At 39.5% G+C, this 15,986-nt stretch overlaps 1 protein-coding gene across 1 annotated transcript; it reads left to right on the forward strand.

The window, feature by feature from the left end:
- Window positions 1-1,619: 1,619 nt before the first annotated feature.
- LOC142652203 (olfactory receptor 6F1-like) lies at window positions 1,620-10,257 on the forward strand. Its single transcript, XM_075827821.1, has 2 exons — window positions 1,620-2,517; window positions 10,223-10,257. Exons 1-2 carry the CDS (start codon window positions 1,620-1,622, stop codon window positions 10,255-10,257), a joined length of 933 nt encoding a protein of 310 aa, XP_075683936.1.
- The last annotated feature ends 5,729 nt before the right edge of the window (window positions 10,258-15,986 follow it).

Raw genomic sequence — 15,986 nt, forward strand, 5'->3', positions numbered from 1 at the left:
TAAACTATACAGAAGTCCCCCTCCTCACAAAATACATTTATAAAGAATCCCCCCACACTCCTATAGCATTTAGGGCAATGTCCCCTCACCTTCAAAATCGATCTGCAAAAAATACACACAAAGTACCTGTAACCTAGTCTCCCCTCCCCCACAAAATCGATCTTTGCAAAAAAAAAAAAAAAACATCCTATTACACATCACTAAAAGCCCCCTCTTTCCTCCTCCCTCACACAGCACATAAATAAACATAGATTAAGCTAAAGCTGCTGCTCCTACCTGACTCCGGAGCTCCGTGGAGGAGTCTTCACTGTGGCAGCAGCACATAAGAAGGAGCTCCGGGAGGTGCTGAGTTGTTGTAGGCGCTTCCCCGGGTGTCCCCCTCAACTATCGCCGGGTACTAACCTTTTCCTAGCATCACTATTGTCCAAGCCATCGCAGCACCATTCTACCTGATCTTTTGGCTCACGGTCTCCCCCAGCCGCCGATCTCCTTCTTGTCCTTCTTGGCCAGTCACAAGTGCGCTAACTACCCAACTTTACCAGGGTACAAAAGTTACTCTTCTCTGAGCCTGATCAATTAGGTTTTCTAGTCTAGCTTGGTAGTTATACTCTGCTGTTATACTTTTGGATTATCTGTTTCCGACCCTGCTTGAACTTGCCCTGTTTGCCACCTGCCCTGACCTACTGCCTGGTTACAGTTGTGACCATCTGCCGTCGGCCCTGATCTCTACTAACCGTGAATGACCATCTGCAACATGCCTTGACTTTCACTTCCAGCACCAATTCTGCTGTCATTTATAACTCACCTGTCCACATCAGCGGTTGCCAACAGAGACTGCTCTAGGGGTATCGACCTGGGGAATCTAGTGGCTAAGTTCACATCTCCATACGGAGGATGAAGGGTGAAAACCTATCAATCCCTTAGACTCCGCTCCCCAGTTTAGCCCCTGTCAAATCCGCTGGCAACACAGAGGGTCTACACCATTGCCTTTTGGCCCCTTGAGAGTCACCTATCTCTATAGGCCCCCATGACAGTATTGCTACCTGAAAGCTACTTTAAAAGATGTAGCTATTACAATGCTTATCCCTAGCAACCAGTCTTTCCCAAGTGACTCAGCATCTTAGGTCTAAGCTGACTTTGATTTAAAGACAGAGTTGGAGCGGAAAAGAAGCTTGGCATCAATGAGACCATGCCATTCCACTTCACAGCCTGCATTATTAATCAGTTTAATAAAAACTAAATTTAAAAAAAGGGAGACAAATTCTTTACAATATAAGGTTAGGTTTACTAAGATTTTTTTTCACATTATTTTATGAACAATTAATTAATATTAACTGATTTACAGAGCAAAATTCTAATTATAATAAAAGATGTTGACTGATTATAATAATAGGTCATCTTTCTCATATTTATCATTTATCTCAATATTTCCACTCTTGAGATTATAATTGTCAAGAGCTTTTATAAAGTAATAAAGTAGATGCTTTTCCTGATATCAGTTTATTTCATTCTCAGATAAGCTGCATACAGTGCACTTGATATTTTATTGTTTTTATATTGATGTTTTTGTATAGGCATATATTTTTTAAATGACATATGAAAAGAGAAAAAAAAATAATATGTTCAATGAATCTAGAATAACAGAATTTGCACTTGTTGGGTTTTCAATAATTCACAAACTACAGATGTTCATTTTTCTTTTGTTTCTGCTCATCTATGCAGCAACTTTATTAGGAAACATCCTTATTATCACACTAGTCTTGACAACGTCCCAACTGAAAACACCAATGTATTTTTTCTTAAGTAACTTATCCTTCCTGGAAATTTGGTACACCTCTGTCACCCTTCCAAAAATGCTGCAGGATATTTTATCAAGTGCACGGCGGATTTCAGTAACAGGCTGCATTGCCCAATGTTATTTTTTCTTTGTGTTAGGAGGAATTGAAAATTTTTTTCTTGCTGTAATGGCATATGACAGATATTTAGCCATCTGTAACCCACTAAGATATTCATCCATTATGAATCCAGTACTATGTTGTCAGCTTGCTATTGGTTGTTGGATATGCAATATACTGGGTTCACTTTTACCTCTATACTGGATATGCACGTTATCATTTTGTGGCTCAAATCAGATTAATAACTTCTTCTGTGATGTGATACCATTACTGAATATTTCCTGCATAGATGCAACCAAATTAAAGACATATTTCTTTGCTATTGCTTGGACCATAATATTTGGTTGCCTTTTCTTTACTATTTTGTCATACACAAAGATTATCTTGACCATTTTAAAAATACCTTCCAGCACCGGAAAGGCTAAAGCTTTTTCTACCTGTGTGTCTCATCTGACAGTTGTTGTTATATATTATGGTTCTGTTATACTGATGTATGTTAGATCCCCTAAAGGAGAAATCCTTGATTTTGACAAGATAATTTCTGTGTTCTATGCTGTGGTAACCCCTCTTCTTAATCCTATAATATATAGTTTAAGAAATAAGGAAGTAAGGGATGCACTAATATTAACTAAATTTAGGTTGTATGAAAAATATAAGCAAGAAATCAACTATTAGGCTTTGTTCACATCTGCCGCATGCGCCGTACGATGGATACCAACAGTGCCCAATTGTTTTCCATTGACTTACAGTGGGGTTCATCTTATTGCCATCATGGTTCCGCCTTTTAAGAAGAATAGTGCTGTGTGCAGCGCCAATTCTACATATGAGTCTGATGGACTTGGAGATTAAGACTCTAACGCTAATATAAATAGTGCTTTGTAGTTTAAAATGTGCAATGAAAAGGAATGTTTGTGAGAAAACGTTTTGTAACTTGTTGGAACTTCATAAATAACAATTTCTTATAAATAACAATTTCTAATAAATTTTGTTTATATTCAAAATAAATCAAATTTTTAGTTTGTTGAACATATGCTTAGGAAAAGTGGAAAACAAATAAGTAAATAAACTAAGACTAATAGGGAAAAAATTTTCAATATACAGCATTAATTTGGATGTGTAAGAACAATTGAGATGAAGGTTTATTAACCCCTTCACTGAGACTGTTTTGGCGTTGTGGACACAAGCGATTTGTTCAAATCTGACGTGTCACTTTATGTGGTAATATCTTCGGAATGATTTTACCTAACAAAGCGATCCGGAGATCGTTTTCTCATGACATATTGTACTTTATGTTATTGAAAAAATTTGGTCTATAATTTCAATATTTATTTTTGAAAAATAGCAAAATTTTGCAAAAATTAGCATTTTTCAAAAATTGTATGTATCTGCTTGTAAAACAGATAGTAATACCACACAAAATAGTTACAAATTAACATTTCCCATATGTCTACTTTATGTTTGCATAATTTTTTGTACATCCTTTTATTTTTCTAGGATGTTACAAGGCTTAGAACTTTAGTAGCAATTTCTCACATTGTCAATAAAAATTCAAAAGCCTATTTTTTCAAGGACGAGTTCAGTTCTGAAGTGGCTTTGATCAGCCTATATATTAGAAACCCCCCATAACTCACCCAATTTTAAAAACTGCACCCTGAACAAATATAAAACAGCATTCAGAAAGGTTCTTAACCCTTTAGGCGTTTCACAGGAATTAAAGCAATGTAGAGGTGAAATTCATAAATTTCATTTTTTTTTTGTCATGTTAAATACTTTTGTGTCAAAAAAGACAAAAGTATAGAAGGTATGATACCTTTATTGGCTAACCATAATTCATTTGTAATACAATTTTTGGTGTATCACAGAAGGTTTTACCAGAGAAACACAACTCAATATTTATTGCCCAGATTCCGCAGCTTTTAGAAATATCCCACATGTGGCCCTAGTGTGGTAATGTACTGAAACACAGGTCTCAGACGCAAAGGAGCACCAAGAGTATTTTGGGGCCCTTTTTTTATTAGAATATATATTAGGCACCAAGTCTGGTTTGAAGAAGTCTTGTGGTGCCAAAACAGTGGAAAACCCACAAAAATGACTCCATTTTGGAAACTACACCCCTTAAGGATTTTTTGTAGAGGTATCGTTAGCATTTTGACCCCACAGGGTTTTTTTTGCAGAATTTAGTGAAATTAGGCCGTGAAAATGAATATCACATTTTTGACATTTTCAGTTTCCCAAAGGATAAAGCAGAAAAGCACCCCAATAATTTGTAATGCAATCTTTCCCGATTACAGAAATACCCCACATATGGTCATAAATGTTTTTTCATTAGAAATGAATGAACCCATTCAGGACTGATCCTTTTTTGCTTTTACATTTTCGTTTTTCCCTCCCCGCTTTCCAAGAGCCATAACTTTTTTATTTTTCCATCAATAGAGTGGTATGAGAGCTTATATTATTGTGGGAGGAGTTTTATTCTATTGACACCATTTAAAGTACCATAGAATGTACTAGAAATATGAAAATAAAATTCTTTGTGGGTTGAAACTTGAAAAAACTGTGATTCCTCCATTGTTTTTTGGGTTTCGTTTTTACAGCTTTTATCGTGCGGTGAAAACTACAACTCATCTTTATTCTGCGGCTAAATACGATTACGGTGATACCAAATTTATATCGTTTTTTTTATATTTTACTACTTTTACAAAGGAAAAACTATTTGTTAAAAAATTTGTTTTTTCCCCACATTCTGAGAGCCATAACTTATTTATTTTTTGGTTGATTGAGCGGTGTTAGGGCTTATTTTTGGTGGGACGAGCTGTAGTTTTTATTGGTACCAATTTTTGGTCCATACAACTTTTTGATCACTATTATTACATTATTTTTGAGAGCTAAGGACACCAAAACACTGGTATTTTAAATGCTTTATTTTTCACGGCGTTCACGTGCGCTATAAATGACAATTTTACCTTATTCTGTGTGTTGATACAATTATAAGCGATACCATATGTATATTGTTTTTTCTTTTTTGCAGCGTTTGCACAATAAAATCACTTTTTTAAAAGATCATTTATTTTTTGTGTCACCAGATTCTGAAAGCCGTAACTTTTTTATGTTTCAGTCAAAAAAGCTGTGTAAGGGCATGTTCTTTGCGGGACGGGTTGTAGCTTTTATTAGTACTATATCAGGGAAAATGTGACGTTTTGATCACTTTTTATTCTAGATTTTGTAAGAGGTGGTGACCAAAAAAATAGTGATTCTGGTATTGTTTTTTATTTATTTATTTTGCAGTAAAAATAACATTATAGTTTTACAGTTTGGGTCTTTACGAACGCGGTAAAACCAAATATGTGTACTTTTTTAACGGTTTAATTTTTTTCCTATAATAAAAGTCTTATTATAGGAAAAAAGGCCATTTTTTTTTTCATTTATAACTTTTATTTTTACAGTTTTATAAAACATTTTTATTAACTTTTTTTTTTGTCCCACTAGGGGACTTTAAGACCTGCAGCTCTGATCGCTGCTATAATACATTACACTACCTATGTTGTGTAATGTATTAAAACTGTCAGTGTGACGCTGACAGTCAGGGTATGTTCACACGGAGTAGGGTATGTTCACACGGAGTTCCGACGGGGCGTTTTTTACGGGGCCGTTTTTCTAAACGGCCGCGTAAAAAAACAGCCACGTAAAAGAAGTGCATGTCACTTCTTCAGCCGTTTTAGGTGCTGTTTTTTTCAGACTCTATAGAAAAACAGCTCCAAAAACGCAGCGAAAAACGCGAGTATGATTAAAAAACGGCTGAAAATCAGGAGCTGTTTTCCCTTGAAAACAGCTCCGTATTTTCAGACGGTTTTTATTTTGTGTGTGCACATACCCTTACTCTGACAGGAAGCCTGTGAGGACCAACCGCCGGCTGGTCCTCATAGGCTTCCATGCATGCATCGTATCAGTCATCTCCCTGATACTTTACCCAGGGATGTAAACTGTCAAACTAACCTAATCTGTTTTTATGAAGAGGTGAGCAGAAGTCTAGACAGAGGGGCCGCTGTGGATTTAGTGTTTTTGGACTTTGCAAAGGCTTTTGACACTGTCCCCCATAGACGCCTAATGGGTAAATTAAGGACTATAGGTTTCGAAAATATAGTTTGTAATTGGATTGAGAATTGGCTCAAGGACCGTATCCAGAGGGTTGTGGTCAATGATTCCTTCTCTGAATGGTCCCCAGTTATAAGTGGTGTACCCCAGGGTTCAGTGCTGGGACCACTATTATTCAACTTATTTATTAATGATATAGAGGATGGGATTAATAGCACTATTTCTATTTTTGCAGATGACACCAAGCTATGTAATATAGTTCAGTCTATGGAAGATATTCATGAATTGCAGGCAGATTTAAACAAACTAAGTGTTTGGGCGTCCACTTGGCAGATGAAGTTTAATGTAGATAAATGTAAAGTTATGCATGTGGGTACCAACAACCTGCATGCATCATATGTCCTAGGGGGAGCTACACTGGTGGATTCACTTGTTGAGAAGGATCTGGGTGTACTTGTAAATCATAAACTCAATAACAGCATGCAGTGTCAATCAGCTGCTTCAAAGGCCAGCAGGATATTGTCGTGTATTAAAAGAGGCATGGACTCGCGGGACAGGGATGTAATATTACCACTTTACAAAGCATCTAGAATATGCAGTTCAGTTCTGGGCTCCAGTTCATAGAAAGGATGCCCTGGAGTTGGAAAAAATACAAAGAAGAGCAACGAAGCTAATTAGGGGCATGGAGAATTTAAGTTATGAGGAAAGATTGAAAGAATTAAACCTATTTAGCCTTGAAAAAAGACGACTAAGTGGGGACATGATTAACTTATATAAATATATTAATGGTACATACAAAAAATATGGTGAAATCCTGTTCCTTGTAAAACCACCTCAAAAAACAAGGGGGCACTCCCTCCGTCTGGAAAAAAAAAGGTTCAAGCTTCAGGGGCGACAAGCCTTCTTTACAGTGAGAACTGTGAATCTATGGAATAGCCTACCGCAGGAGCTGGTCACAGCAGGGACAGTAGATGGCTTTAAAAAAGGGTTAGATAATTTCCTAGAACAAAAAAATATTCGCTCCTATGTGTAGAAATTTTTTCTTCCCTTTTCCCTTCCCTTGGTTGAACTTGATGGACATGTGTCTTTTTTCAGCCGTACTAACTATGTAACTATGTAACTATGTACTCGCCCGCATTCACTATTATCATATTAGGAAGTGTTTAGATCTCAGCGAGAAAGCAAAGTGAACTACCTTCGCCTTACCAACGTGTTAAACCTTTTGCGGATCTATCCCAATCTACACTTCGCCTCCGTAAACGTATGGCCCCCATTACTACTGCACTTCGAGAACATCAAATTACATAATGATGGGGCTTTTCAGTAAAGATTCTGATTCGCCGTAATGATTTTTTACATGTTGTATTGTCCTTGGAAGAGGGGAAGAAACTCCTACACATGTGGAACCTTCCGCTTCCCGACCCTGTGGGAGATGGAACACCTCTCCCTAGACGGGTAGACAAAGATTGGCAAGTGGTGACGCCAAGAAGGAGTAAATAATCGTTGAAGAGCTGACATGTCGAGTATTAAGTGACTAGGAGAGCTCGGCCATGTTTTTGGGTAGCAACCCTGTGTGACTGTCCCATTATATTGCTCCAGGTTATACAGCTGTATACCTGTTTACTGTGTTTATTTGATTGCTATCCACGTGCCCTATATATTTTCAATGTTTTATATGCTATGTCTTTTATGATGTTCATCTCGGACAAGTTTATAGTGCAATGCAACACGCATCCGACTAATGTATATTTTTTGGGAGGCTATTTGATACTGCTATGCTTATACTTCTATTTTCAAGGGAAATGCATTTATGTAGACATACATTCTGGAGACAGCTCTATACCTCACTGTCATTTGGGTTTGACCATTTCAACTAACGCATTTTCTATACTTCAACATGGGTATTAAATTTGCTTCCTTAAACATTAAAGGATTGAACAGCCCATACAAAAGATCTTTCATGTGGAAAGAAGCACTCTTTTTGAAATGTGACATATTTTGTGCTCAAGAGACGCACACAGTGGCGTAACTATCGCGGTAGCAGCCGCAGCGGCTTGAGGGGGCCCGTGCCACCAGCCGACACGGCCCCCCCTATATGCCTGGTGGTGCCCCTAGCAGCCGTTGTGGCTGCTACAGTGGTAGTGCTGCTACTACGGGGCCTGCGCCGCCGAGGCTCCAACAAGTATGGGCCAGGCGACACAGGCCCTCTCATGCCCGTAGGCGTCGCTAGCACCGGAGGGGGCCCTGCTGCTAGCGACAGCCAAATACATGCCTTAGCGCTGAATGGCTGGGCATATTCCGTGCCTGACCATTCAGCGCCTTACAATGACGCTGATTGGCGGGGCGGCAAAATAACGTGCTCCACCAATCAGCACCTTTCAACGACGCTAGCTGCGCAATGATGTCATCGCGACGTCATCAGTGCCGCTTCCGTGCTTGAGAGGTGCTGATTGACGGGGCAAGTCGTTCTGCCCCGCCAATCAGCGTCATTGAACGACGCGTCATTCAGCTCCAGCAGACCTGCTCAGAAGAGAGCAGATCTGCATTGCCAACGGACTGCGCGGGAACGGGATCATGTGAGTATGTAAAGTTTTTTTTGTTTCTTTCTAAAAAAATGGTGACTAGCAATAGCTATAGTGGGGGCTCCATTTACAGGGGGGGTTGTCTATTTGTGGGCCACTATATACAGGGGAGTCTATATGTAGGGATGTGGGGCACTATCTACAGGGGGGTCTATATGTGGGCCACTATATACAGGGGGGTCTATATGTGGGCCACTATATACAGGGGTGGTCTGTATGTGGGCCACTATATACAGGGGTGGTCTATATGTGGGCCACAATATACAGGGGGGTCTAAATGTGGGGATGTGGGGCACTATCTATAGGGGGGTCTATATGTGGGGCACTATATACAGGGGGAGCTATATGTGAGACACTATACAGGGGTCGGCTATATGTAGAGCACTATCTATAGGGGAACTATTTTTTAGGGCAATTTCTATAGGGGTGGGCTATATGTGGGACACTATATACAGGGGTAGGTTACCTGTGGGGCACTAGCTACAGGGTGGCTATATGTAGGGCACTGTCTACAGGGGTGGGCTATATGTGGGACACTATATATAGGGGGAGCTATATGTGAGACTATCTACAGAAGTGGGCTATATGTGGAGCACTATCTATAGGGGAAGCTATATGTAGGGCAGCACGATGGCTCAGTCTTTAGCACTATTGCCTTGCAGCACTGGAGTCCATATGTGGGCACTATCTACAGAGGGCTGTATTTTGGACACTATCTACATGGGGCTATGGGGGCACTATATACAGGGGCACGGTGTGCGTGTGTGTGTGAGACACGGTAAGGTACTATTATAATCAGACACACAGTTTATGGCGCTATTATAGTTAGTGGTGCAGTGTATGGCGCTTTATTATATTTAGAGGTGTTGAGAATTTTAACTTCGTTTATAGGTCCAGAAATGTTTTAAAAGTGAGAAGCTGAAGACATCTGAGCGGAAAACTCCAGAAATGGGTCGTGGCCGGTAGAAATCCATCATAGAGGTCTGGGCCGGAGGGAGAAGAAAAAAACTAGAATCTGAGACGTCACCGGTGAGTCACTTAATGTAAATGTTTATTCTGCCTCTGATCAGCACTGTAGTCGCTGTTTGATCTACAGCGAGATAATAGGTGGTATGATTTTTTTGTGAAACAGCATCTCCCAGGATATCCTTACTATTGTTTTGGCTATGCTGGGAGCTGTAGTTTTATGCCGTACAAGCCTATATGGCAGGGGTTGCACTAAATTGAGCTGTATTTGTTCTGGGGTTGTATATATGTACTGATCTTGGTTCTGATGCTGTATGTAAGTACTTAGCTTTGTTCTGGTGCTGTATATACATATGAGATTGGTTTGGTGCTGTATATATGTACTGAGCTTGGTTCTAGTGCTGTATTTATGTAATGAGGTTGGTTCTTGTGCTGTATTTATGTAATGAGGTTTGTTCTGGTGCTGTATATATGTAATGAGCTTAGTTCTGGTGCTGTATATATGTATGGGCTTGGTTCTAGTGCTGTATTTATGTACTGAGGTTGGTTCTGGTGCTGTATTTATGTACTGAGGTTAGTTCTGGTGCTGTATATATGTCAGAGCTTGGTTCTAGTGCTTTATTTATGTACTGAGCTTGTTTGTGGTACTGTACATATGTCAGAGCTGGGTTCTGGTGCTGTATTTATGGACTGTGCTTGGTTCTGGATCTGTAATTATATAGGATATATTTATAATAACAAAATTGCAGGGCAGATAGAATTGTTCTCAATTCATTGTTACATAGTTACATAGTTACATAGTTTGTACGGTTGAAAAAAGACACATGTCTATCAAGTTCAACCAAGAGATGGGAAAGGGGAAGTAAAAAATGTCTACAAATAGGAGCTAATATTTTTTTGTTCTAGGAAATTATCTAAGCCTTTTTTAAAGCCATCTACTGTCCCTGCTGTGACCAGCTCCTGCGGTAGTCTATTCCATAAATTCACGATTCTCACAGTAAAGAAGGCTTGTCGCCTCTGCAGGTTGAACCTTTCTTTTTCCAGACGGAGGGAGTGCCCCCTTGTTTATTGATGGGGTTTTACATGGAACAGGATTTCACCATATTTTTTGTATGTGCCATTCATATATTTATATATGTTAATCATGTCCCCCCCTTAGTCGTCTTTTCTCAAGGCTAAACAGGTTTAGTTCTTTTAATCTTTCCTCATAACTTAGATTCTCCATGCCCCTTATTAGCTTCGTTGCTCTTCTTTGTATTTTTTCCAACTCCTGGGCATCCTTTCTATGAACTGGAGCCCAGAACTGGACTGCATATTCTAGATGAGGCCTCACTAATGCTTTGAAAAGTGTTAATTTTACATCCCTGTCCCGCGAGTCCATGCCTCTTTTAATACACAATAATATCTTGCTGGCCTTTGAAGCAGCTGATTGACATTGCATGCTGTTATTTAGTTTATGATTTACAAGTACACCCAGATCCTTCTCAACAAGTGACTCCCCAGTGTAGCTCCCCCTAGGACATATGATGCATGCAGATTGTTCGTACCCAGGTGCATATCTTTACATTTATCTACATTAACCCCTTCACGACCACCCCACGTAGATTAACGGGTTGCAAAGCTGGTCGTTGTGCCTGCAGCCCGTTAATCCACGTGTGCTCCTAACAGAGCACACAGACACTCCCGCAGCCCGGCATCTCCCAGTACAGGCTGCTACTAGCAGCCTCAGTACTGGGGGAAAACATCGGGTCGGATCACAGCGGTGATCCGAACCGATTAACCCCTTAATTGCGGCAGTCAATAGCGGCCGCCGCATTTAAGTTGTTATTGCAACATCGGCACCCCGCTACGCGATTGCGGGGGCCGATTGTTGCGGGGGGGCGATTGCTATGGCAACCGGAAGCCTAACAAAGGCTTCCTATCTGACATTACGTTAGCCGATTATGCCCCGCCCGGATGCGGAGCCTGATCGGCTTGCTGTCAGTGAACAACTGACAGTTCTAATACATTGCACTACATGGGTAGTGCAATGTATTAGAACATCAAACAAACAGTTGGACCTTCAAGTCCCCTAGTGGGACTAAAGAAAAGTGTAAAAAAAAAGTGTAAAAAAAGTAAAAATAAAAGTTGTAAAAATACAATAAAAGTTTCAAATAATAACACAAAACACAATCGCCCTTTTTACTTTATCAAGTCATTTATTATTGAAAAAAATAATAAAGCCATACATATTTGGTATCGCTGCGACCGTAACGACCTTAACTATAACAATATTATGTTATTTATTCCGCACAGTGAACGCCGTAAAAAAAAAACTAAAAAATACTGGCATAATTGCTATTTTTTGGTCACTTTGTCTTCCAAAAATTGAAATAAAAAGTGATCAAAAAGTCGCATGTACCCAAATATGGTACCTATAAAAACTATAACTCGTCTCGCTAAAAATAAGCCCTCATACAGCTCCGTCAACGAAAAAATTAAAACCGTTATGGCTCTCACAACATGGCGACAGAAAAAAATCCATTCTCTTTACAAAGGTTATTTTATTGTGCAAAAAGTTGTAAAACATAAAAAAGTTCTATAAATTAGGTATCACCGGAATCGTACTGACCCGCAAAATAAAGCTAACATGTAATTTATAACGCGTGGTGAACGCTGTATAAAAAGAAGTTAAAAAATAATGTCAGAATTGCTGTTTTTTGGTCACCTTGCCTCCCAAAAAAAAAAGGATAACGTGATCAAAAAGTTGCATGTACCCCAAAATGGTACCAATAAAAGCTACAGCTCGTCCCTCAAAAAAAACAGCCCTCATACCACTACGTCTATGAAAAAATAAAATTAGTTAAGGCTCCAATAAGCCAGGAAATAAAAATATGCAGTTGTGCCGGCCCGAGGGAAACATTTCTTCTGTTTCAAGTGGCGAATTATCAAGGCCCCTAAAATTAGGGAACCAGGAAGCGGAGGGCCCAAACATGTCTGCTGAAAGCGTGGGTGCCCGTATTATACCAGGACAACACTTCTCAGCAAAATTCCTCAAACTGCAAAGGTGCGGAGTGTGGACCAAAAGGGGGATAAAAAAGGACACAGTTTATCAGTGCGACACCAGCCTGTGCAGAAAGGATTGTGTCACAGCGTAACACACATCTATGGATTATTTTATTGTTTTTGTTTAGCCCATTATTATACCACCTGACTATGCCTCTTATACACTCCGCCCGGCTTACATGTACCCCACATTATAAACGGAAACACCAGTAAGACTCAATACAAGACTACTACAAGCAAAATCCACACTCCAAAAGCCAAATGGCGCTACCTCCCTTCTGAACCCTACAGTGTGCCCAAACAGCAGTTTACTTCCACATATATGGCATTGCCATACCCGGGAGAACCCTTTTAACAATTTTTGGGGTGTGTGTCTCCAGTGGCACAAGCTGGGCGCCACATATTGGCATATCTATAGAAAAAAATCCCATTTTCACTCTGCAACATCGAGTGCACACCAATTTCTGCCAATCACCTGTGGTGTTAATATGCTCACTACACCCCTAAGTGAATATCTTGAGGGGTGTAGTTTCCAAAATGGGTTCACTTCTGGGGGGTATCCACTGTTTTGGTCCCACAGGGACTTTGCAAATGCGACATAGCGCCCAGAAACCAATCCAGCAAAATCTGTACTCCAAAAGCCAAATGGCGCTCCTTCCCTTCTGAGACCTACTCTGTGCTCAAACAGCCATTTATGACCACATATGTGATATTGCCGTACACAGGAGAAGTTGCTTTACAAGTGTTGTGGTGCTTTTTTTCATTTATTTGTTGAGAAAATGAAACATTTTCAGCTAAAACTACGTCTTATTGAAGAAAAAGGATTTTTTTTAATTTTCACTGCCCAATTCTAATAAAATCTATGAAACACCTGTGGGGTCAAAATGCTCACTACACCCCTAGATGAATTCCTCAAGGGGTGTAGTTTTGTGAATGGAATCACTTTTGGGGAGTTTCCACTGTACTGACACCTTAGGAGCTTTGCAATAGTGACATGGTGTCAAGAAACCAATCCAGCATAATCTGTGCTCCAAAAGCCAAATGGCGCTCCTTCTCTTCAGATCCTTGCCGTGTGCCCAAACAGCAGTTTATGACCACAAATGGGGTATTGCCGTACTCCAGAGAAGTTGCTTTACAAATGTTTTTTTTTTTTTTATTCCTTTATTTGTTGAGAAAATGAAAAATTTTGAGCTAAAAGCTACGTCTTGTTGGAAAAAAAAGGATTTTTTTTTTATCTTCACTGCCCAATTCTAATAAAATCTATGAAACTTCTGTGGGTTCAAAATGCTCACTACACCCCTAGATGGATTCTTCAAGGGGTGTAGTTTCCTAAATGGAGTAAATTTTTTGGTGTTTTCACTGTTTTGGTCCCTTAGGGGCTTTGCAAATGTGACGTGGTCTCCGCAAACCATTCCTGCTAAATTTGAGCTGCAAAAACCAAATGGCGCTCTTTCCCTTCTAAGCCCTGCCGTGTGTCCAAACAACCATTTATTACCACATGTGGGGTATTGTTTTACTCGGGAGAAATTGCTTTACAAATGTAGTGGTGCATTTTCTCCTTTTAGCCCTTGTGGAAATTAGAAAAAATTAGCTAAACCTACATTTTCTTTGAAAGAATGCAGATTTTCATTTTCACGGCCTACTTCCAATAATTTCTCCAAAAAACCTGCGGTGTCAAAATACTCACTATACCCCTAGATAATTTCCTCAAGGGGTATAGTTTCCGAAATGGGGTCACTTTTGGGGGATTTCCACTGTTTTGGCGCCGCAAGAGCCTTTCAGACCCGACATGGAGCATAAAATATTTTCTAATAAAAAAGGAGGCCCCAAAATCCTTTAGGTGTTCCTTTGTTTCTGAGGCCTGTGCTGCAGTCAATAAGTGCACTAGGGCCACATGTGGGGTATTTCTAAAAACGGCAGAATCTGGGCAATAGATATTGAGTTGCGTTTCTCTGGTAAAACTTTCTGTGTTACCCAAAAAATAGATGAAAAATTAATTTCTGCAAAAAAAAAAAGAAATTTGAAAATTTCACATCTACTTTGCCTTAATTCCTGTGAAACATCTAAAGAGTTAAGAAACTTTCTAAATGCTGTTTTGAATACTTTGAGGGGTGAAGTTTTTAAAATGGGGTGACTTATCGAGGGTTTCTAATATATAAGGCCCTAAAATCCACTTCACAACTGAACTGGTCCCTGTAAAAATAGCCTTTTGAAATTTTCTTGAAAATGTGAGAAATTGCTGCTAAAGTGCTATGCCTTGTTATGTCATAGAAAAATAAAAGGATGTTCAAAAAACAATGCCAATCTAAAGTAGACATGTGGGGGATGTTAATTAGCAACAATTTTGTGTGGTATTACCATCTGTCTTACAAGCAGATACATATAAATTTAGAAAAATGCTAATTTTTCAATTTTTCGCAAAATTTTGGTGTTTTTCACAATTAAATACTTAATGTATCGAGCAAATTTTGCCAGTAACATAAAGTACAATGTGTCACGAGAAAATAATCTCAGAATCGCTTGGATAGGTAAAAGCATTCCGAAGTTATTACCACGTAAAGTGAAACATGTCAGATTTTAAAAAATTGGCTGCGTCCTGAAGGCCAAAACAGGCTGTGTCCTGAAGGGGTTAAACTTCATCAGCCAAGTGGACGCCCAAACACTCAGTTTGTTTAAATCTGCTTGCAATTCACGAACATCTTCCATAGTCTGAACTATATTACATAGCTTGGTGTCATTTGCAAAAATAGAAATAGTGCTATTAATCCCATCCTCTATATCATTAATAAATAAGTTGAATAATAGTGGTCCAAGCACTGAACCCTGGGGTACACCACTTATAACCGGTGACTATTCAGAGTAGGAATCATTGACCACAACTCTCTGGATACGTTCCTTGAGCCAATTCTCAATCCAATTACAAACTGTACTTTCTAAACCTATAGTCCGACTCCTTAATTTACCCATTAGACGTCTATGGGGGACAGTGTCCAATGCATTTGCAAAGTCTAAAAACACTATATCCACAGCGGCCCCTCTGTCTAGGCTTCTGCTCACCTCTTCATAAAAAGAAATCAGGTTGGTTTGACAGCTTCTGTCTTTAGTAAAAGCCTGCTGGCTGTCACTTATAATTGTTAGGGTATGTGCACACGGTGAGAGGCTTTTACGGCTGAAATGACAGACTGTTTTCAGGAGAAAACAGCTGCCTCGTTTCAGCCGTAATTCCTCCTCCTCGCATTTTGCGAGGCTTCTCTGACAGCTGTAAATTTTGAGCTGTGCTTCATTGAGTTCAATGAAGAACGGCTCAAATTACGTCTGAAAGAAGTGTCCTGCACTTCTTTTGCCGAGGCTGTATTTTTACGCGTCGACGTTTGACAGCTGTCAAACGACGACGCGTAAATGACAG

The sequence above is a fragment of the Rhinoderma darwinii genome, chromosome 1, assembly GCF_050947455.1.
Source record: "Rhinoderma darwinii isolate aRhiDar2 chromosome 1, aRhiDar2.hap1, whole genome shotgun sequence".
Lineage (NCBI taxonomy): Eukaryota > Metazoa > Chordata > Amphibia > Anura > Rhinodermatidae > Rhinoderma > Rhinoderma darwinii.